Consider the following 23636-nt stretch of genomic DNA (forward strand, 5'->3'; position numbering starts at 1 on the left):
CATCCATCCATCCATCCATCCATCCATCCATCCATCCATCATCCATCCATCATCCATCCATCCATCCATCATCCATCCATCCATCATCCATCCATCATCCATCCATCCATCCATCATCCATCCATCCATCCATCCATCCATCCATCATCCATCCATCATCCATCCATCCATCCATCATCCATCCATCCATCATCCATCCATCATCCATCCATCATCCATCCATCCATCCATCCATCCATCCATCCATCCATCCATCATCCATCCATCCATCCATCCATCCATCCATCCATCCATCCATCATCCATTCATCCGTCATCCATCATCCATCCATCCGTCATCCATCCATCCATCCATCATCCATCCATCATCCATCCATCCATCCATCCATCCATCCATCCATCCATCCCTCATCCATCCATCCATCCATCCACCCATCCTAAACTAAACTAAACTAAACTACCAACCAACCAACCAACAAAACCAAACCAAACCAAACCAAACCAAACCAAACCAAAAAACCCCAAGGTAAAACATAAACCTAATTTCAATTTTCCCTAGGGATAACGCCCAAGGCAGCCCTGCTTCAGGAAAGGGAGGCAGGATTATGGAGCAGATATTTTTTATTTTGGCCCCAAAGGGTTTGGAGGGAGCAGAGAGAACCACACCTGGTCCATCTCAAGGCTTGGAGGCCCCCCAAAATCTGGGAGACGCCCACAGCACCCTCCCTCCAGGGATGGCAGGAACATGCCACCATGGGCCAAGGGCGCCTTCCCTGCCAGATTTGGAGCAGATCCTGAAATCTGAACATTCCCACTATTTTTGGTTTTTTGCCTCTCTCCACTCTATTCTCTGCTCCAGGAGGCTTCAAATCCAGGCATTCCCGGGATTCTACCCTTCAGGGCAGGTCCCCAGCAGCACATCAGGGTCAGCCCCTGCTCCACACAGCCCTTGGCTTCCCAAACCTTTCCCAAAATCTCAACCCTTGGCACATCGTGAGCACACCCAGCATCCCCCTCTCCTTCACCTCTCACCACCCCCTAACCCTCTGCAGACCCAAATTCCTCATTTTTCCTTATTTTTCCTCCTTTTTTCCGTGGAGCATCGGGGTTAATTCCTGCCTCGGGATGCTTGGGAAAATCAGTGCAGAGAGAGATTCCTTCTCAGATAGGTGAATGCCAACGATTGGGGCTGTAATTTCATGCAGGAATTTGCTAAATATATAATGATAGATGAAAAAAAAAAAAGAAAAGAAAGTGGGGAATAAAAAAAAATAATTAAAAAAAAAAAAAAAGGCGAGCGAGTTTGAAGCGTTTAATGCAAATCCCTTGAGGTGTCAATCCCGCCTGAATGGCTCATCCCCGCCTGCTCGGTGGGATCAGTCAAACGCTTATCACCGGCTTGGGGAGGGGAAAAATAGAGGGTTTCAACAGGAGCTGAAAAACAGGAGCAGACAGCGGGACAAAGGGCCCGTCACCGCTGCCAGGGAGGGCAGGGAGTGACAGAGGGATGCTGCAGGGAGGGCGGGGATGATTGTTTGGGATTTCCACAGAAAGGAGCCCGGGGAGGTTTTGCCCTGCTGGGATGTCCTGGGATGGTTTGGGGGCTGGAGGAGCAGGAAGTGCTGGGAGAAGATGGAATGTGAGGGTGGGCACAGTGGGATCTGTGTGTTACAGGGAGTAAAAATCCATCACAGGGCCGTGGAGCTTCCAGGATATGGCTGATCCCAAAAAAAATCCCAAAGGGGACACCCTCATCATTCCTCAGCTCTGGCAGTGCTCATCTCCATTCCCAACTCTTAAAAAACCTGGAAATTGACTCAATGTTCACTGTGATGCTTCTGGAATATGGCTGATCCCAAAAAACACCCCAAAGGGGACACCCCAACCATTCCCCAGCCCCTGGCAGGGCTCATCCTCCATTCCCAACTCTTAAAAAACCCAGAAACTGAGCCAATGTTCACAGGGCTGTGATGCTTCTGGAATATGGCTGATCCCAAAAAACACCCCAAAGGGGACACCCCAACCATTCCCCAGCTCTGGCAGTGCTCATCTCCATTCCCAAATCTTAAAAAACCTGGAAATCGAGTCAGTGTTCACTGTGATGCTCCTGGAAGATGGCTGATCCCAAAAAACATACCCAATCAGCCCCTGGCACAGTTCATCTCTTAAAAAACCCAGAAATTCCCAACTCTTAAAAAACCTGGAAATCGAGTCAATGTTCACTGTGATGCTCCTGGAGTATGGCTGATCTCAAAAAAAATCCCAAAGGGAACACCCCAAACTCTGATAGTGCTCATCTCCCATTCCCAGCTCTTAAAAACCTGGAAATTGAGTCAATATTCTCAGGGCTGTGATACTCCTGGAGTATGGCTGATCCCAAAAAACATCCCAAAGGGAACACCCCAAACATTTCCCAGCCCTGGCAGGGCTTGTCTCCATTCCCAACTCTTAAAAAATCTGGAAATCAAGTCAATGTTCCTGAGGCTGTGATGCTCCTGAATATGGCTTATCCTAAAAACCATCCCAAAGGGAACACCTCAACCATTCCCCAGCTCTGGCAGTGCTCATTTCCATTCCCAACTCTTAGAAAATCTGGAAATCAAGTCAATATTCTCAGGGCTGTGTTACTTCTGGAGTATGGCTGATCCCAAAAAGCATCCCAAAGGGAACACCCCAAACATTTCCCTGGCAGGGCTCATCTCTTAAAAAACCCAGAAATTCCCAACTCTTAAAAAACCTGGAAATCAAGTCAATATTCTCAGGGCTGTGATACTTCTGGAGTATGGCTGATCCCAAAAAACATCCCAAAGAGGACACCCTCATCATTCCTCAGCCCCTGGCAGTGCTCATCTCCATTCCCAACTCTTAAAAAATCTGGAAATCAAGTCAATGTTCACTGTGATGCTCCTGGAAGATGGCTGATCCCAAAAAAAATCCCAAAGGGGACACCTCAACCATTCCCCAGTTCTGGCAGTGCTCATCCTCCATTCCCAACTCTTAAAAAACCCAGAAATTGAGCCAATGTTCACAGGGCTGTGATGTTTCTGGAATATGGCTGATCCCAAAAAACACCCCAAAGGGGACACCCTCATCATTCCTCAGCTCTGGCAGTGCTCATCTCCATTCCTAACTCTCAAAAAACCTGGAAATCGAGTCAATGTTCACTGTGATGCTCCTGGAAGATGGCTGATCCCAAAAAAAATCCCAAAGGGGACATCCCAAACATTCCCCAGCCCCTGGCAGTGCTCATGTCCATTCCCAACTCTTAAAAAACCTGGAAATTGAGTCAATATTCTCAGGGCTGTGATACTTCTGGAATATGGCTGATCCCAAAAACCATCCCAAAGGGGACACCCCAACCATTCCTCAGCTCTGGCATTGCTTATCTCCATTCCCAACTCTTAAAAACCACAGAAATCAAGTGAATGTTCTCAGGGCTGTGATGCTCCTGGAGTATGGCTAATCCCAAAAAACATCCCAAAGGGAACACCCAAAACATTTCCCAGCCCTGGCAGGGCTTGTCTCCATTCCCAACTCTTAAAAAACCCAGAAATTGAGTCAATGTTCCTGGGGCTGTGATGCTCCTGAATATGGCTTATCCCAAAAACCATCCCAAAGGGAACACCTCAACCATTCCCCAGCTCTGGCAGTGCTCATTTCCATTCCCAACTCTTAGAAAATCTGGAAATCAAGTCAATATTCTCAGGGCTGTGATACTCCTGGAGTATGGCTGATCCCAAAAAACACCCCAAAGGGAACACCCCAAACATTTCCCTGGCAGGGCTCATCTCTTAAAAAACCCAGAAATTCCCAAATCTTAAAAAACCTGGAAATCAAATCAATATTCTCAGGGCTGTGATACTTCCGGAGTATGGCTGATCCCAAAAAAAATCCCAAAGGGAACACCTCAACCATTCCCCAGCTCTGGCAGTGCTCATTTCCATTCCCAACTCTTAGAAAGCCTGGAAATCGAGTCAATATTTTCAGGGCTGTGATATTCCGGAATATGGCTGATCCCAAAAAAAATCCCAAAGGGGACACCCTCATCATTCCTCAACCCCCTGGCAGTGCTCATCCTCCATTCCCAACTCTTTAAAAACCCAAAAATTGAGTCAATGTTCACAGGGCTGTGATGCTTCTGGAATATGGCTGATCCCAAAAAACACCCCAAAGGGGACACCCCAACCATTCCCCAGCTCTGGCAATGCTCATTTCCATTCCCAACTCTTAGAAAATCTGGAAATCAAGTCAATATTCTCAGGGCTGTGATATTCCTGGAGCATGGCTGATCCCAAAAAACATCCCAAAAACACCCCAACCATTCCCCAGCTCTGGCAGCACTCATCCTCCATTCCCAACTCTTAAAAATCCCGGAAATCCAGTAAGTAGCCACCTGCTCTGCAGGCATTTGTTGTCACTCCCATTCTTATTGCCATTTAAAAGAATTAAAACGGGTTTAATTTAAGATTGAGCCGCAAGGCAGGAGCCAGGGCCAGGTGATGTTTTATTCACCACTTTGCTCCTCGTCAGCACACACCAATTTCCACACAAGCGTTGCTCTTAAAGGAAGAGAAATAGAGTGGGAGAAAAAATAAAAATAAAAATAAAAATCCTCTCCTCGGTATTTCAGCTGTAAAGGATTAAAGATCACTGCAGCCTGGCCGGGATTCAGCCCCGAAGATTTGTGGCTTTTGGAGTGCTTTAACTGCACAATATTCCTGATTAAATCAGGGCAAGGAGCAGGTGAAGTGCTGCCCCCGTGCCTCCTGCACCAGCAGCACCCACTGGAATGGGAAAAAAGGGAATAAAACACTCAGAATCAAGCACTCACATTCACTCTGGCATTTTTTGGGATGGCAAAAAGGGGAAGAAAATCCTCAGATTCACTGTGGCATTCTTTGGAATGGTAAAAAAGGGGGAGAAAACATTCAGATTCACTCTGGCATTCTCTGGAATGGCAAAAAAAGGGAAGAAAATCTTCAAATTCACTCTTTGGAATGGCAAATAAAAAGGAAGAAAACAGATTTACTCTGGCATTCTTTGGAATGGCAAAAAATGGGAGAAAACATTCAGATTCACTCTGGCATTCTTTGGAATGGCAAAAAAATGGGAAAAAAGCTTCAGATTCGCTCAGGAATTCTTTGGGATGGGAAAAAAGGAAGAAAAGCCTCAGATTCACTCTGGCATTCTTTGGAATGGTAAAAAAAAGGGGAAAACACTCAGATTCACTCTGGCATTCTTTGGAATGGCAAAAAAAAAAAGGAAGAAAAGCCTCAGATTCACTCTGGCATTCTTTGGAATGGCAAAAAAATGGGAAAAAAGCTTCAGATTCACTCAGGAATTCTTTGGAATGGTGAAAAAAGAAAGGAAGAAAAGCCTCAGATTCACTCTGGCATTCTTTGGAATGGTAAAAAAAAAAAGGAAGAAAAGCCTCAGATTCACTCTGGCATTGTTTCAGGCAGGAATGATTTGGTGGGAAGAGAGCTTGAAGGTGATTTTATCCCAACCTTGCCATGGGCAGGGACACCTCCCACTGTCCCAGGGCTCCAGGGGCAGCCACAGCTTCAGTCTGTGCTCACAGGGAAAAATTCCTCATTCCCAATTTCCCATCCATCCCTGCAGTGGGAAGCCATTCCCTCTGTCCTGTCCCTCCTTGGCAAAGCTCCTCTCCAGAATTTCTCTCACTTTTCCCTTCCGGTTCCCATACTGGCACACAGATGGCAAAATCCGACCTTTCTCTCAAATAAACCATTAAAAACCCCACCCTGGCTGAGGAGTCTGAGCATTCCCAAACGGCCTTGGGGATTTGGGATCACAACCAAAATTTGGGATCACAACAGCTGGAGCTGTCTCAGCACCAGGTCGCCTTTGGCACCAGGACAAACACACAGCTCCGTGCCCAGTGCCACCCCACATGCCAAATCCCCCTGGTGCACTCAGGGTGGCACCAGATGCTGAAGGATTTTCAGCATTCAAGGCAGAGGATTTTTTTGAACCTGCCTGAAGAGCTGAAATTCCTTCATTCTCCACCCAAACCTGAACAGGCTCCACACTCCTGAACAAGCTGGGCTTGAGATAAAGAAATAAACACAGAATATCCTGCAGATGTTCCATTTATCCTTCCCATTCCCATAAAGAGGCAACAATCCCTCCCTCCCTCCCTCGGCCAGAGGAAAAGCAGCTCCTTCATATCAAAGCCTCAGCACTTAAATATTTATCCAAGTGCCTGTCCCCACTTCCCTGGGTGCCTGAATTTCCAGGCTCGACTCTGACTGATCTATTATTCTCTTTTCCAGGCACAAAGTGGAACTTTTTTATTACAGCTGCAAATTATGAAGCTGGGAGATTCTTTGAAGGGAGTTTGAGCCAAACAGGTTTTATCCCCCCCTCCTCCTCCTCCTCCTCCTCAGGGCTGCAGGAGCAGCACTGGGAGCAGACAGGGGCAGGAAGGAGCTGGCAGAGGTAATTGCCAGGATCCTGGAGCTGGAGCTGTTTCTCATTAAGCCCTTTCTGTTTTCTTGGTTGCCACCGTTACGTTGCTTTGAGGGCGCTGGGGGTGAGCTGGGGCCAGCCAGGGCTGCTGGGGATGGGCTTCCTTCGGATGGAGAAACTTCCACAGGGATTCAGCCCCTGAATGGGGAACCCTGAGGGGGTTTCCTCATCCTCAGACAGCACAACCTCAGCCAGGTGGGGCAGATCTGCCCCAAACCTGGAATGATTTGGGATGGGAGGGACATTAAAGCTCATCTCATTCCACCCCAGCCATGGCAGGGACACCTCCCACTGTCCCAGGCTGCTCCAAGCCCTGTCCAGCCTGGCCTGAAAAACTCCCAGGGATCCAGGAGCAGCCCCAGCTCCTCTGGGAGTTCCATCCCAGCCCCTCATCACTCTCCCAGGGAACAATTCCCCATTCCCAATATCCCATCCATCCCTGCCCTCTGGCACTGGGAGCCATTCCCTGTGTGCTGTCCCTCCATCCCTTGTCCCCAGTCCCTCTCCAGCTCTCCTGGAGCCCCTTCAGGCCCTGCCAGGGGCTCTGAGCTCTCCCTGGAGCCTTCTCCTCTCCAGGTGAGCACCCCCAGCTCTCCCAGCAGAGGGATGGGTGGCCTGAAGAACACAGAGATTCCCACAGGATCATCCAGTGCCACCCCTGCCATGGCCAGGGACACCTCCCACTGTCCCAGGCTGCTCCAAGCTGCATCCAACCTGGCCTGGGACATTCCAGGGATCCAGGGGCAGCCACAGCTGCAGAGCAGAGGAGCTCCAGCCCTTGGAGCACCTCCATGGTCTCTCTGGGCTCCCTGCTTTTGGTTTTCATCCCATTATCGCCAAGGAATCCCCTGGAGCTCTTGAGCCACCACTGAGGGTCAGGACAAGTTCCCACCAACATCCTGAACCACGAAGAAGGAAACAGGGGAGCTGCTCCCTGACTGGACACAGAGCTGGGAAGGGCTCAGGCAGTGCCAAGCCCAGCAGTGGTCATTCCCATCCAGGCCAGCACTGCCCACAGCCCCTGCCCTTTCCATGCCCTCCCTCCCAGCCAGGAACGCGGTGCCACCTCTCCCAGGATGCTCATCCTGATCTAAATTCATCCTCACGCCCGTCTGGCTTCGAAAGGAGCCTCAACTCCTCATTAAAGGACACGGTGAGAAGTTTCTCCTCTGAGCACGGCTCTGGATGGAATAGCAGGGCCGTAATTAACATTAATGACACTCCTAAGGAGCGCCGCAGCCCGGAGCAGCGGGATCGTTCCAGCGCGGAGCCAGGTTGGAGCGGGGGCCACTCATCACTGTCACCTCACGGTGTGCAAAGCATCCTTTGGGGGAGCTGGACACATTCCAGGGGCTGTGCTCAGCTCCACAGCCCGGCAGCAGCAGCGAGATTAATCAGGGCGATGATTTGGAAGCACAGGGAGAGATGCTGCTCGTTTTGCTCTCCAAATTCCTGCACTGCCCCTCGCTGGAGTTCCAGGCTGGGCTCTGGTTTTGGGATGAATAACAGCACGGAGATCATGTGTCGCAGGCATCTTTCCATGAACAATCCTTTCTTTAGGATTTTTCCTCCTGAGAAGCTGAAAGGCCTCAGGAACAAAATGTAAACATTGATTATCTGCTGCTGTGGAATGCAACAGGTGCATCTGTGATTGGTCTCATGTGGTTGTTTGTCATTAATGGCCAATCACAGTCAGCTGGCTCAGACTCTCTGTCTGAGCCACAAACCTTTGTTATCATTCTGTTCTATTCTTAGCCAGCCTTCTGATGAAATCTTTTCTTCTATTCTTTTAGTACAGTTTTAATGTAATATATATCATAAAATAATAAATCAGCCTTCTGAAACATGGAGTCAGATCCTCCTCTCTTCCCTCATCCTCAGACCCCTGTGAACACCGTCACAATCATGGGATACTTGGAAATCATGGAGTCCCCAAGTGCTACATCCACACAGGTTTTAAAAGTCACTGAGAGTGGGGATCCAGCCCTGCCCTGGGCAGCTGTGCCAGGGCTGGACTGCTCTTTCCATGAGGAATTTCCCCAAAATCCCCCCTGCCCCTGCCCTGGCCCAGCCTGAGGCCGTTCCCTCTGCTCCTGTCCCTGTTCCCTGGAGCACAGCCCGACCCCCCGGCTGTCCCCTCCTGGCAGGAGCTGTGCAGAGCCACAAGGGCCCCCTGAGCCTCCTTTGCTCCAGGCTGAGCCCCTGCCCAGCTCCCTCAGCCTCTCCTGGGGCTCCAGCCCCTTCCCAGCTCCGTTCCCTGCCCTGGACACGCTCCAGCCCCTCCAGGTCATGATGGACCCAAAAGTGCCCCCAGGATCTGAGGTGTCTCACAGGGGACGGGCCCTGCCCTGCTCCTGCTGCCCCTCAGGGCTGGCACAGCCCAGGTGCCAGTGCCCTCCTTGGGAAGAGGCTCCATATGGATCATTTCCACACGTTGGGCACGTCCTGCTGCATGCACCTGCTCTGCAAACATCCATCTCCCGCTCGTGCCCAGTGCCAGGAGCCCACCTGCCTTTCCAAAGCTGGGCAATGTCACAGGAGCTGCCTGGATGCTCTCCTGAATCCTGCCCATGCGGAACATCCAAGCATCGATCCACCAGGTGGATGGGAATTGCTACAAGGGGAAACGTCATTATTATCAAGGTTGAGGAGCAGCAGAATTAATGATCCATCAGGGCCTGTTTAGGAACAGCTTAAATGATTAAATCTGAGGCACAGTCAAAGCAGGGGCTGCTCGGTGGGGTGGGGATGGTGGAGAACACCTCTGCTCCCAGGTTTTTGGAGGTCTGGGATTCAGTTTTTCATCTCTGTCCTTTCTGCTCCCAGGTTTTTGTGGGTTTGGGATTCAGTTTTCACCTCTGTCCCCTCTGCTTCCAGGTTTTTGGAGGTCTGGGATTCAGTTTTTCACCTCTCTGCCCTCACCTCCCAAAGGACAAAGAACGGGCCAAAGGCCGGGTCTAAAGAGGAGTCCAAGGATGAAGGATGGGTTAAAGGGCAGGTCTAAAGATGAAGGACGGGTCTAAATATGGGTCCAAGGATGATGGGTGGGCCTAGGTAGAGGTCAGCAGATAAAGGACGGGCCAAAGGCCAGGTCTAAAGAGGGTCCAAGGATGAAGGATGGGTTCAAGGGGAGGCCTAAAGAGGAAGGATGGGTCTAAAGATGGGTCCAAGGATAATGGGTGGGTCTAGGTAGAGGTCCAAGGATAAAGGATGGGCCAAAGGGTAAAGTCCACCCACTCCTTCCAAGGGTTAACATAAGGATACAGGATAAAAGATAAAGGATAAAGAATGGACCAAAGGATAGGCCAAAGGCCAGGTCTAAAGAGGAGTCCAAGGATGAAGGAAAGGATAAAAGGGAGGCTTAAAGATTAAAGATAAGGTCTAAGGATGGGTCCAAGGATGATGGGTGGTCTAGGTAGAGGACAAAAGACAAAAGATTGGCCAAAGGATGGGTCTAAGGGTAAAATCCACCACTCCTTCCAAGGGTTAACAAGCCCTTAACGAGCTGGACTTCAGTTCCCCAGCTAATGGATTTTTGAGACCTCCCATTCCGAGTTTGTTTCTTCCCTGGCTCCTGGCTGATGGATAATCATTAACTACCCATGAGAGACTCCAATGGCCCGTGGAATTCATGAGGTATTAAATGGGCATTATTTTATCAGCCACTCTCAATGTTTTGTTTGGGTTCGAGGACCGTTCCTGAGATGTTTATGGGCTGTGGATTTATGGAAGTCAGGGGATCTTTTCAGGAGTAATGTTCTGTACCTCGGAGTTACGGTCGGCAGCTGGAGACTCCATGCGGGAAAATTGGAGGCTGGGAGCTCCAAAAAGAAAAAAGTCAGACTTAACCCCTGCCTCAGAAGGTCTTGGCACACAGAAATGATGGATTAAACACCGGGAATAAGACCCAAAACACAACATTCAAAGGAGTTTATGAGCTGTCACCGGAAATCAAGCAGTACAAGGTGGCCTTGCTCGGGAGGGGACCCGGTCGCTGCTGCTGCTGTCACAAATAAATGGTGCTGGTTTATTTTCTGTCTGTGCCAAGGTGGAGAAATCCGGGGGGAGCAGCCTCAGAGCACCCCGAGGGCTCCACTCCATCAATCCCAACACACAGATCATGGGGAGAGAGATTTCTCCTCCTGCCAAGTCATCCCTGAGCCTGTTCCACCCCATCCTGAGCTGGGGAGGAGATAAAGGGACTTTGGATGAGTGGCAGGACACAGGGAATAGCTCCCAGTGCCAGAGGGCAGGGATGGATGGGATATTGGGAATGGGGAATTGTTCCCTGGCAGGGTGGGCAGGGCCTGGCAGAGGGTGCCCATCCTGGATCCCTGGCAGTGCCCAAGGCCAGGCTGGACACTGGGGCTGGAGCAGCCTGGGACAGTGGGAGGTGTCCCTGCCATGGCAGGGGTGGCACTGGATGGTCCTTAATGTCCCTTCCATCCCAAACCATTCCATAAATCAGCCTGAGGGACACCACACTCCCTCCTGGGAGGGTCTCAGAAGGGTCCTTGCAGAGACCAGGCAGGATGGGGTTAAATCTCCACCCCAAATCACTCCAGGAGATCCCACCCAGCACTTGGGACCTCCTCAAACTCTCAGCTCTCCATGTCCAGCCCCTCCTTCCATGCTGGAACAGGACACAGGGAACAAAAAGCCCCAATCCACAGCAACCCAAGGGCCCAGGGACACAACTAAAACCAGGAGGGGTTGATCAGGGCAGGTTCCAAATCCTCCTCCAGGGATGAGCTCCCTCCTGCAGGAAGCACAGAGGAGCAGACTTCAGGGACACTGTTAAAGTGTGGCATTAAAAAAAATCCCCATCCTCAAATTCCACGGCCATAAAATAACAATTAGCTGAGAAGAGCCAGAAAATATTTCAGTTTTAATCCACTTTTTCTCTGTGCCAGGCATTTTCCACCTCATCCAGGCTAATAAACAACTTCCACTCCAGCAGTGCTGTGCTGGAAAAAAAAGAGGGAAAAAAGAAGAAGCTGCCTCTTTAATGCACTAATTACAATCCCGAAGCACTAATGGGATTAGCAGGCAGGATTTAGTGGTTGTCTCCTGCAAAATCATTAAGTGCCATTAGAGAAAATGAAGTTCCCTGCTTCTCCAAGGGGTTTGCAGGAATCCGGATCCAAGCCGGCGCAGCAGCCCCTGGGGCACAACGGGGCCCTGTCAATATTGGCTCTTCCCTTGATTAATTCCCTAATCAGGAGCTGAGATTGCCCAGCACCACTGGGAAGGGAGCACTGGAGACACTGGGAGAACTGGCTGCACTCAGGGAAAGGAATCATGGAATGGTTTGGGGTGGAAGGGACATTAAAGCCCATCCAGTGTCACCCTGCCATGGCAGGGACACCTCCCACTGTCCCAGGCTGCTCCAAACCCCATCCAACCTGTCCTGGTACATTCCAGCGATCTAGGAGCAGCCACAGCTTCTCTGGGCACCCCGTGCCAGGAATGTGGAGAGGGATGAAGGCAGAGGGGACATCACTGTGCGTTTGTGTCACCCCGTGTGACATTTCCATCTGCACGCCTTTCCCTGTTCCTTCCCTTTGCAGGGAATTCCAGGCGACCCCTCCCCACCCTGGGGAATCAGTGGCCAGAAGATTCCATGGTGTCCAGCTCCGGGTGAGTGCTGGAAGGTGTCCCTGCCCTTGGAACGCCACAAGCTTTAACTCCTTCCAGCCGAAACCTCAGTTCCTGCCTGACTCCATCCAGCTTTCCCAGCACTCCCTTCCCGGTGCTGCCCGGCAATTTCAGCTCAGGATCATCAGGGAATACCCAGGGACCAACCCAGGGATCAAACAGGAGAAGCTCTGCCCTCGATGGGACCCTCTCCAGCTGAGGACAGAGCGTGGATTGGGGCTGGAATGCCGAGAAAAGCGGGAGGAGGTAGAGGTGGGAACACGGGGGTGCTCCTGGGGACCCAACAAAGCCAACATGTCTCCAGTGCCTGAGCACGAGGGTGGCCTTCCAGGAGGCATTTCCAGCTGAAATGGTTTTGTTCCCAAAAGGTAAAAGCCTTTGGAGAACAAAAATTCCCAGCTCGGGGGAAAAGGAGGGTGGATGATCACCCTCACCCCGCACAATGACGGTGCCACAGGGGACAAGTGACACCACCACGCTGAGGCCACCAGACACATCTGCCACCCCCAAACCCGCCCTGGCTCCCTCTGCCCAATGAGGGGAGCTCCAGGTCAGGCACTGGGAGCCCCTCAGTGTGGATTTAAAGTGGATTTAACCCTTCCCGTGTCCCAGCCGGTGCTGCCCAAACACCACGGACCGGCCGGAGGGGCTGTGCTGTGTCAGGGCATCCCTGCTCCCTCACAACCTTCAGAAGACCATTCCCAGGGTTCTTCTAATCCTCAAGAACCCCCAATTTTGGGATGAAAAGAGCAGTTTCCCCTGAAAAGAGCTGCTTTGGACCAGCTCCATCCCGAAACACCCTCAGGGAGGGGAGGTGATGTCCCAAAGTGGCCACGAGTCCCCTCTGCCACCCCGTGCCATGGCAGGATAAAGGTTTTCCGAGCAGAGCCACCGAAAAGAGTGGAAAGGGATGGGGAGGGAATGTAGGGATGCCAGGGAATCCTTTCCCTGCCCAGCAGCAGCCTCTGCCGGCAGCGGGGCCGCAGAGCAGGAGCCGAGGATGCAGCAGAGCCTGGATGGAAAAGATCCCGGGGGGTCTCAGAACACAAACTCCTCTCCATGAGGATTTATAAATCCATATTTTCACTTTCCAGCTGGAAGGTGATTATTCCCATCTCTCTCCGGAGTGCACTCATTCCCCCATGCAGCTCTCACAGCCATTCCCGTGCAGCAGCTGGAAATCCCATCCCACATTCCAGCATTGCCAGCAGCAAACCTGGAACCCCTGGCTGCTCCCCATCCACCCCAAAATGAGATCCTGGAAGAACAGAACCCCTTCCCACAACATCCCAGCTCCCCATCCACCCCAAAATGAGATCCTGGAGGAACAGAACCCCTTCCCACAACATCCCTGCTCCCCATCCACACCAAAATGAGATCCTGGGGGAGCAGAACCGACACCATCCCACAGCATCCTCGCTGCAAGGAGCTGCAAAAAGGAATTTCCACACGAAACCTCCAAACCAGACACATTATTTAGGGATAAAAGTCCTTTTCCCAAGTGCTGGGATGAGCCTTATCCCTCCCAGCACCTGGGTCACCACTTACTTGGGGGTGTGCTCCCCATCCACCCCAAAATGAGATCCTGGGGGAGCAGAACCACATCCCACAACATCCCCGCTCCCCATCCACCCCAAAGTGAGATCCCAGGGGAGCAGAATCGACACCATCCCACAGCATCCTCGCTGCAAAAAGGAATTTCCACACAAAACCTTCAAACCATACGCATTATTTAGGGATAAAAGTCCTTTTCCCAAGGCGCTGGGATGAGGCTTATCCCCCCCAGCACCTGGGTCACCACTTACTTGGGGGTGTGCGCCTCATCCACCCCAAAATGAGATCCTGGGGGAGCAGAACCCCATCCCACAACATCCCAGCTCCCCATCCACCCCAAAATGAGATCCCAGGGGAGCAGAACCACATCCCTCATCTTCTCTGCTCCCCATCCACCCCAAAGTGAGATCCCAGGGGAGCAGAACCCCATCCCACATCTTCTGTGCTCCCTAACCACCTCAAAGTGAGATCCCAGGGGAGCAGAACCCCATCCCACAACATCCCCGCTCCCCATCCACCCCAAAATGAGATCCTGGGGGAGCAGAATCGACACCATCCCACAGCATCCTCGCTGCAAAAAGGAATTTCCACACAAAACCTTCAAACAAGACGCATTATTTAGGGATAAAAGTCCTTTTCCCAAGTGCTGGGATGAGGCTTATCCCCCCCAGCACCTGGGTCACCACTTACTTGGGGATGTGCACCTCATCCACCCCAAAATGAGATCCTGGTGGAGCAGAACCAACACCATCCCACATCTTCTCTGCTCCCCATCCACCCCAAAATGGGATCCCAGGGGAGGAGAACCAACACCATCCCACAACATTCTCGCTGCAATAAGGAATTTCCACACAAAACCTCCAAAAGGGGCGCATTATTTAGGGATAAATATCCCTTTCCAAGGCTCTGGGATGAGGTTTACCCCTTTCAACACGCAGCAGCACTTACTTGGAGCTGTGCGCCTCATCCACCCCAAAATGAGATCCTGGGGGAGCAGAACCCCATCCCACAACATCCCCGCTCCCCATCCACCCCAAAATGAGATCCTGGGGGAGCAGAACCCCATCCCACATCTTCTCTGCTCCCCATCCACCCCAAAATGAGATCCTGGGGGAGCAGAACCACATCCCACATCTTCTCTGCTCCCTAACCACCCCAAAATGAGATCCTGGGGGAGCAGAATCGACACCATCCCACAGCATCCTCGCTGCAAAAAGGAATTTCCACACAAAACCTTCAAACCACACGCATTATTTAGGGATAAAAGTCCTTTTCCCAAGGCGCTGGGATGAGGTGGGTCACCACTTACTTGGGAGTGTGCGCCTCATCCACGCGGTGCCCCAGCTGGAACTCGTGCGATTTGCTGCGGTGCAGCGCCGTGAAGCCCGGGATGAGGTGGATCAGCTTCCTCGACGAGGGCGGCGGCGTGCCGGGGGGCTTCAGTTTGTTCCTGCGGCGCACGGGGGGCGTCCCCGGCGGGGTCATGGTGGTGACGATGTTGGGGGTGCGCGGCGGGGTGTGCGCGGCGTGGCGCTGCCGTGGGGACGGCGGCAGCGAGCGGTGCCCGGACTCGAGCGGCGGGCACAGCCCCGGGTGGCCCTCCACGGTCAGGCGGTCCACGTGCGTGTACATGGGGCCGTGGGATGAGGCGGCGTGGCAGTGGTGCTGCCCGCACTTGGGGGGCATCTTGGGGCTCGGGTGCGTCCTGCCCCAGGGTCCTGGATCCGCGCTGGGGCAGCCTGGGCTGTTCTCCTTGCCCGGCTCCGTGCTCGGCCACTGGATGGTCCAGTCCTGCTTGGAGAGGCTCCCGCCTGGAGAGGGCACAGAGACACGGCCGTGAGGTGGGGAATAGAGTGGGGATGTGTGGCAGACAGCTTTTCATGGAAAATCCTTTCTTTAGGATTTTTCCTCCTGAGAAGCTGAGAGGCCTCAGGAACAAAATGTGAACATTGATTATCTGCTGCTGTGGAATGCAACAGGAGCATCTGTGATTGGTCTCATGTGGTTGTTTCTAATTAATGGCCAATCGGACAGAGAGCCGAGCCTCAAGCCTTTGTTATCATTCCTTCTTTTTCTACTCTTAGCCAGCCTTCTGATGAAATCCTTTCTTCTATTCTTTTCGTATAGTTTTAATATAATATATATCATAAAACAATAAATCAGCCTTCTGAAACATGGAGTCAGATCCTCATCTCTTCCCTCATCCTTGGACCCCTGTGAGCACGGTCACAGGGATTCTCTGAAGAGCAGTGCAGGGGTTAAAGGTTCCATCCCCAGGGGTGTTTTTGGGGTGGATGGGGCTGGGAGCAGCCTGGTTGAGTGGAAGGTGTCCCATGGAATGGGGTGATCCTAAAGGTTGCTTCCAACCCAACTGTTCCATGATTGATTCGATGCTGGCGCTGCATCCCAGCAAGAAGTCTCTCTGTATTACAGAATCTTGGAATGGTTTGGGTGGGAAGGGACCTGAAGGATCATCTCATCCCACTCCTCCCATGGCAGGGACACCTCCCACTGTCCCAGGCTGCTCCAGCCCCAATGTCCAGCCTGGCCTTGGACATTCCAGAGATCCAGGGGCAGCCTGGAGATCCCACTGTGGAGCCTCACCACACCAAGAGAGGGATTCCCAGGGGTGGAGGTGTCCCCATGTGTCCCCACCATCACCAGCTCCTGCTGCCACCCCAAATGGTGGCACTGGGATGGTGACATCCCAGGCTGATGCTCCATCTCACTCCCATAATGAGAGGGCTGTAATTAACAGAGGCTCCTCTCCACTCCTAATTATCCATCACCACCAGGAGCAAAGCAGCACCTTTGGAGCACCCAGGGATGATCCAGGTGGAATTTGGTCCTTGATCCCAGCTCAAGGCCCCTCAACTGAGGCCTTTTGATTGCCCCCATCAAGGAAAACCCGAATCTCCTCATTTTCCAAATCTCCTCATTTTCCAAATCTCCTCATTTCCTCCTCCCTGGCTGGGTTGGGAATTGGATCCTCTTCCCTCACTCCAGCCTTTTCATGGGAATGTTCCAATTCAAGCTCCAGGGGAAAATGAGAGGCTTGGGAAAGGAAAGGTTTGGGTTGAAAAAAAGCTTTGAGTCAAGGGATGGAGGATGGCGCAGGAGGAGTTTGCTGGAGTCATTTTCTCAGAGAACAACATCAAAATAACTGATAAAAAAGGCCAAAATAATTGTAAAATATAAGAAAATTAGGAGGGAAAAAATTCCCAAATAATTGTAAAATATTTTAAAATAAATTTTTAAAAATAAACAACTTCTAAATAATTGTGAAATATTAAAACATGCATCAACAGAAGAATAAAAATTAAAATAATATTAAAAATCTTAAAAATTAAAATGAATTCATTAGAATGGATAAAAAATTAAAGTAAACAAGATAATATTAATTAAATTTTTAGAAATTAAAATAAATTAATCATAATAAAATATAATTAAAACAATGATGAAAAGGTTTAAAATTAAAATTAGCTGAAAATAAAAATACACCAAAATAAATAAAGTAAAAATCATAATTAAAAACTCCAAAAAATAAAACTAATTCATTAGAATGAATAAGAAGTACAAGAAATTAAAAGTAAGAAGTAAAAATGTTGTAAATTAAATAGAAAAGATAAGAAATGAAAAGAAATGGAAAGAAATGAAAAGAAATGAAAAGAAATAAAAAGAAATAAAAAGAAATAAAAAGAAATAAAAACTATCAATGCTTAAAAATAAAATAACTCATTAGAACTATGAATAAATAAAAATAAATGAAATTAAAAATAAGAACAATAAAAATATTTGCAAAAAAAGTGAAAAATATCAGCTATGCAAATCACCGTGCACCTGCTCTTCCCATTGGCCTCTTCCCTCGCCTTGATTTGCATAACACCGAGCCTGCCTGGCTCTAATTAGTGGCGTTAATGAAGATGAGTGAGGATGTCCTTGCGCCCCTCGTATCCCAGCGATGCTCCCGGGAATAAAAACCACCCCCGGTGTGGGTTCAAAATTAACGGGAAAAGCCGGGAGAACGTAAATCCAGAGGGGAAGGCGGCAGGTAGCGAGATGGGATCAGCTTAACCCGGGAAAATGCGCTTAACAGGGGCAAAAACAACAAAAACATCCCAAAGCTCCTCGGGCTCCAAAGCCTGTTAGGGGCGGGAGGATTCCGCTCCCTCCCGGCGCTCCCCGATGCTGCTGCGCTGATTCCCGGCTGGAAAAGCACGGGGAGAGCTGGAGGGAACGAAAGTCACCTCTGTCCCGTTTATTGGTCGCCTGAGTGCTCCCCAAAACTTCGTTGTTTTGTTTGGATTGCAAATATTATATATTATATTATTTTAAATTTTTAATTTATTTATTTATTATTATATATTACAATAGACAGTATTTATTTAATATATTATTAATATAGAATTCATTATTTATTTATACATTATATATATACATTTTATATATATTTATATGTACTTATAATTTCTTTATACATTATTTAAGAATATATATAATTATATATAATTACATATATTATACATATTATACAACGTGTAAAATATAGTAATACGTATAATATATGATTATACATAATAACATGTATTATGTATAGTAATATATAATACATGATAATATGTATAATATATATAGTTATATATATTCTTAAATAATATAATTTATATTTTATTTAAGTATATAATTATATATATCATATATATATGATAATCATATGTATATGAGATATATATATCATATACATATGATTATCTGTTATATGGTATATATTATATATGTGTATGAACAAACGTATAATATATCATATAATTTATTGTATATTATATTGTATTATATAATATTAGATAATAGAGAATAGATATTCTATATAATAGATAATATAATAGATTTTTATTATATAATTATATATTATGTGATAATATAATATAATCATGTTTATTTAATAATAATTATGTATTTTTTTTATATCAGCCACAGCCACCCCCCAGTCCCAGGGGCCACTTTTGCTGTTTGTGTGGATGCTCCCTTGGGTGAATTTGTCTTTATTAATCCCCTCGGATCCCTAACTCTGCCCCATTTCAGCAGGGAAACTTTTCCCAAACCTCTCCATTAAAAACCAACTGGAAAACAAACTCCTGGGAAGAGGAGGCAGCGCTGGGATGCAGGTCATGGATCCAGAGATGGAAAAATTCCATCTGTCCCAAACCACAAAGAGCATGGTTTGCTTTATTTTCCTAAAATTTAAAGGCTGGCAATAATTCCCACGGGAGCTGTCAGGCAGCCCAGCTGCTCCTGGGGATGCTCCCAGTGCTCCTTCCCTTCCCAAAAGCTGCTCCAACCTGGACATTTTGGGATGCCCAGGGTGTTTTGGGAACCAGCACCCACATGCCAGGATAGCAGCCTCTGGGATGGACTTGAATCCCCAGCTTGGCAGCACGGGGATATCAGGGAGGTCAACTTTTCCCTCCTGTGCACCACACCCAAATTCCCCCCAAACCGGGATTTTCCTGCTTTTTCCTCACTGCTCCCGACCCTGCCTGACCCCACGCTGTCCCCAAGCCACCCTCAGCCCTCCCAGGCCTCATCAAGATTCCATCCCAGCTCATTTTTCCCGGCAGGACACTTAAAAACCTGCACACATCCCCCAGCAGTCACAGCCCATCAACTCCTGCAGCCACAGCTCCAGGAGGATTTAATATTCAATTAATCCCACTCCGAGATCCAACCCCAAAACAAAACCCCACTGCCAAGGATCCCAGGAAAACCCAATCTTTGCTAACCCCACAAAGCACGGGGGTGAGTGTGGATTTGTCACGCTGATTTAGGGGATGCTCCGGGGTGTCACTGATATTTTATGAAAAATCCCTTTGGTAGGATTTCTTCTCCTGGGAAGATGGGAAGCTCCAGTTTCTCCCTGTTTTCCAGCTTTTCCCTGTTCTCCCTGCTGCTTTGGAATGTGATTTGGAGAATTGTCTATCCAGCATGTGAACTGTTTTTAATTAATGACTAATCACCATCAGCTGTGTCAGACTCTGAGTCTGTCACGGGTTTTTATTATTAATTCTTGTCCAGCCTTCGGATGTCTCCTTTCTCTTTCTTTAGTATAGTTTTAGGGTATAATTTCTTTTAATATCACATCATAAAATAATAAATGAGCCTTCTGAGAACTTGGAATCAAACTCTCATCTCTCACTTCATCCCTCACAACTCCGGGATTTTCCCTGCTGCCCCTGGGATGCTCTGCTTGGGAAGTTCCTCCTTTTCCAAGCCCATCCCAACCAAATCCATCTCCATGAAACAGCCTCCAGCTCCCTGCCCAGGCCAGGGCAGCCTGGGAAATTAAAGGCTTCTAATTAACGACTCAATAAATAAAGATGGATGGGAAAGGTTAATCCTGAGCCTCATTCCTGCTTTATGAATACAAATCTTGGCGTCGCGGAATCGGCCGCTGCGGCTCCTGCCAAGGAATTCCAGCTTTTAAGGAGGATGCAGCTTGTTCATTAATTGCATTTTTGGGATGAGGACAATGTATTGATTCACAAGGAGATAAAATGCAGCTAAAATACAGATTAAAAGGTGTTTCTGAGGCTGTTGGTGCATGGGGGGGCTGTTATATCCCAATAGATATAAAATCCCAACACTGCATCCTAAGAGAATATTGCTGCCATCCCGGGATGCTTTTCTATCCCCATCCTAAAAGTTCCCAGAGAGCTCCTTAGGGCTGGCCAGCCTCAGTGTCACAGAGCCATGGAGGCAGGCAGCAGCTCCAAATCCCTGGAATCCAGCGGATGGATGGATGGATGGATGGATGGATGGATGGATGGATGGATGGATGGATGGATGGATGGATGGATGGATGGATGGGTAAAAGCAGCACAGCACCCCTTAGTGCACCCCAAAGCCACAACCCCATCCCTGCTCAGTCCCCAACAGCCCAGGGGGATATTCTCAAGTTCCCAGCAGTGCTGCTCTGCCCATCCCAATCCCACATCCCACCAAAACATGCTGCCTGGATCGTAGGGAATCTGGAGCTGGGTGGGATGATTGGCTCCCACTGCCCACCCAAGGTATCCAGGGAGCGTCCTGCTCTTTCCTGGCCAGAATTCCCACTGTTCCCAACTCCCTGCTGGCAGGAGAGGGGCAAGGACTCTGCTCCTGCTCTCCCAGTGGATGAAAAGAGGAGGAATTCCTGGGATGGAGCTGTTTGCTTGGCAGAGGCAGGGAACAGGGAGCCCGTCTGGTATCGCAGGTGGAGCTTCCCACACCCAAATCCTCGAGAAATTCAGGGAGATTTGGTCTCTTCCACTGCCTGGGAGCTCCTGCACCCCTCAGGTCACCTCCCTGTCCCCAGGGTTGTGCCTTCCATGGGACAATGCATCTCCAGGAGGGCATGGACCCACAGCAGCTGGAATTTCCAAGGATCCTGATCCAGCTGTGGCAGAGCAGGAGCAGCCACAGCAGCATCCAGGGACAGAGCAACCAGAGCAGAGGGTGATGGATGGAGTTAAATGGGAAACACAAACACTCCCTGCCTGGCTGGCTCTCTCCTGCTGGGATCCAATGGAGCACCAGGAATGCTGGCAGCCCCATCAGCTGCCCCATTAGGGAGCAAATGGAGCAGCAGCATCCCACAGACCTCCGGTACTTCCATCTCCTCCTCCTTCCATCTCTGCCTCCTTCCAGCCAGAAAACTCCAGAGGAACCAGAGAAACTTCCTGCAGCTGCCCAGCCAAAGGCCAAGGTGGATTTTCCAAAGCAGGGAATTCCCTGGGCCGAGAGGGCAGAGGAGAGAGTGGGATTTGCGTGGAGCAGCTTTAAAAGTCAGAGGTGTTTGAACAAAGAGCAGCTGAGAGCCCTCCCGGGGCTCCCAGGGAGGCACCACTGCCCTTGCTCAAATAGCAGGGAGAGCTCATGGAAATGCCAGGGGAAGGGAGGCAGGAGCTGGGTTTGGGCAGCTGGAGAGGGGGATGTCACAGACATCTTTTCATTAAAAATCCTTTCCTTAGGATTTTTCCTTCTGAGAATCTGGGAGGCCTCAGGAACAAAATGTAAACATTGGTTATCTGCTGCTGTGGAATGCAACAGGTGCATCTGGGATGGGTCACATGTGGTTGTTTCTAATTAATGGCCAATCACAGTCAGCTGGCTTGGACACAGAGCCGAGCCACAAACCTTTATCATTCCTATTCTATTCTATTCTTAGCCAGCCTCCTGATGAAACTTTTTCTTCTATTATTTTAGTATAGTTTTAATGTAATATATATCATAAAATAATAAATCAAGCCTTCTGTTACATAGAGTCAGATCCTCATCTCTTCCCTCAACATAAGACCCCTGTGAACACCGTCACACCCCAGTGCCACTGTCCCCAGCACGGGGTGGCACTGCCACTCTGTGCCATGAGGGAGAGGATCCAGAACAGGTGGATGTGGCCAAAATCTCTCCAGGCTGGAACTGGAATCCCTCTCTGGGACATTCCGTGCTCTGGGGACACTGCTGGGCCCCCAAAGCTGCCCCTCATTGAAACCATGTCCCGTGCTGTCCCCAAGGGCTGCTCCACACCTGCACAGCCCAGCAGGGCTCATTCCCAAACCCTGGGGTGCAGCACTGTTGGAGGGGACAGCAGCCAGGCAGAGGGGTCTGGGGTCCCCAAATCTGGGGGTGTGCTGCTGCCCCAGAGCCACCCCCTGTGCTGGCAGTGGCCTTCCCGAGCTGGCACCACAGCACCGGTTCTGTGCTGCCCTCCATGGGGATGGGCTGTGCCAGAGGGGCTGGAGCGTGTCCAGGGCAGGGAACGGAGCTGGGCAGGGGCTGGAGCCCCAGGAGAGGCTGAGGGAGCTGGGCAGGGGCTCAGCCTGGAGCAAAGGAGGCTCAGGGGGCCCTTGTGGCTCTGCACAGCTCCTGCCAGGAGGGGACAGCCGGGGGGTCGGGCTGTGCTCCAGGGAACAGGGACAGGAGCAGAGGGAACGGCCTCAGGCTGGGCCAGGGCAGGGGCAGGGGGGATTTTGGGGAAATTCCCTCACTGAATGAGTGGTCAGGGTGGCACAGCTGCCCAGGGCAGTGCTGGATCCCCATCTCTGCAGGGATTTAACAGCCATGTGGATGTGGCACTTGGAGACATGGGGCAGTGCTGACCTTGGCAGGGCTGGGGAATGGCTGGACTCGCTCCTAAAGGATCTTTCCCAACCCAAACGGTTCTGTTGTGACCCATCAGGGCTCGGTTGGGACCCGGTGCCAGCACAGCCGGACCCTGCCCTGCCCCTGCCGCATCCCCCAGCCCCGCTCTGCCCCCGGTACCGGCGCAGCTGCAGCCGGAGCGGCTCCGGCAGCGATTGAAGAGCGGAGCTCTGCTGCCACCGCCCGGGGAGAGCAGCGCAGCCCGAACCGCCCAGCGATGGAAACCGCACGCACTGGGAACAACACAGCGCCGGGAACCGTGCATCCAGGACCAGGAACCGCACGGCACCGGGAACAAAACAGCACCGGGAACAAAACAGCCCGGGGAACCGCACAGCGCCGGGAGCGGCGCATCCAGCGCCGGGCAGGGTGGGCAGGGCTGGGGCATTCCCTGGGAAGGGATCTGGGAATGGGGGCTCCGCTCTGACCCAGCTGGAGGCGATGCTGGAGCTGCCCTGAGCTTTGCCCTGAGGCTCCTGACCGAGCTCCTGCAGGCACGGGGGTCAGGGGACCCTGTAAATCATGGGATGGGCTGGATTTGGAAGGGCCCTCATCCAGTGCCACCCCTGCCATGGCAGGGACACCTCCCACTGTCCCAGGCTGCTCCAGCCCCAATGTCCAGCCTGGCCCTGGGCACTGCCAGGGATCCAGGGTGGGCACCCTGTGCCAGGGCCTGCCCACCCTGCCAGGGAACAATTCCCAATCCCCAATATCCCATCCATCCCTGCCCTCTGGCACTGGGAGCCATTCCCTGTG

At 50.6% G+C, this 23636-nt stretch overlaps 1 protein-coding gene across 3 annotated transcripts in view; it reads right to left on the reverse strand.

Moving 5' to 3' along the window:
- KSR2 (kinase suppressor of ras 2) overlaps positions 1 to 23636 on the reverse strand; it is a 93279-nt gene that overhangs the window by 60033 nt on the left and 9610 nt on the right. For all 3 annotated transcript variants that reach the window (XM_074554318.1, XM_074554320.1, XM_074554319.1), the window contains exon 4: positions 15013 to 15514. In XM_074554318.1, the coding sequence (XP_074410419.1) occupies positions 15013 to 15514 (502 nt within the window). The remainder of the gene's footprint in view (positions 1 to 15012; positions 15515 to 23636) is intronic.

This window comes from Zonotrichia albicollis, chromosome 18 (assembly GCF_047830755.1).
Source record: "Zonotrichia albicollis isolate bZonAlb1 chromosome 18, bZonAlb1.hap1, whole genome shotgun sequence".
NCBI classification, from domain to species: domain Eukaryota; kingdom Metazoa; phylum Chordata; class Aves; order Passeriformes; family Passerellidae; genus Zonotrichia; species Zonotrichia albicollis.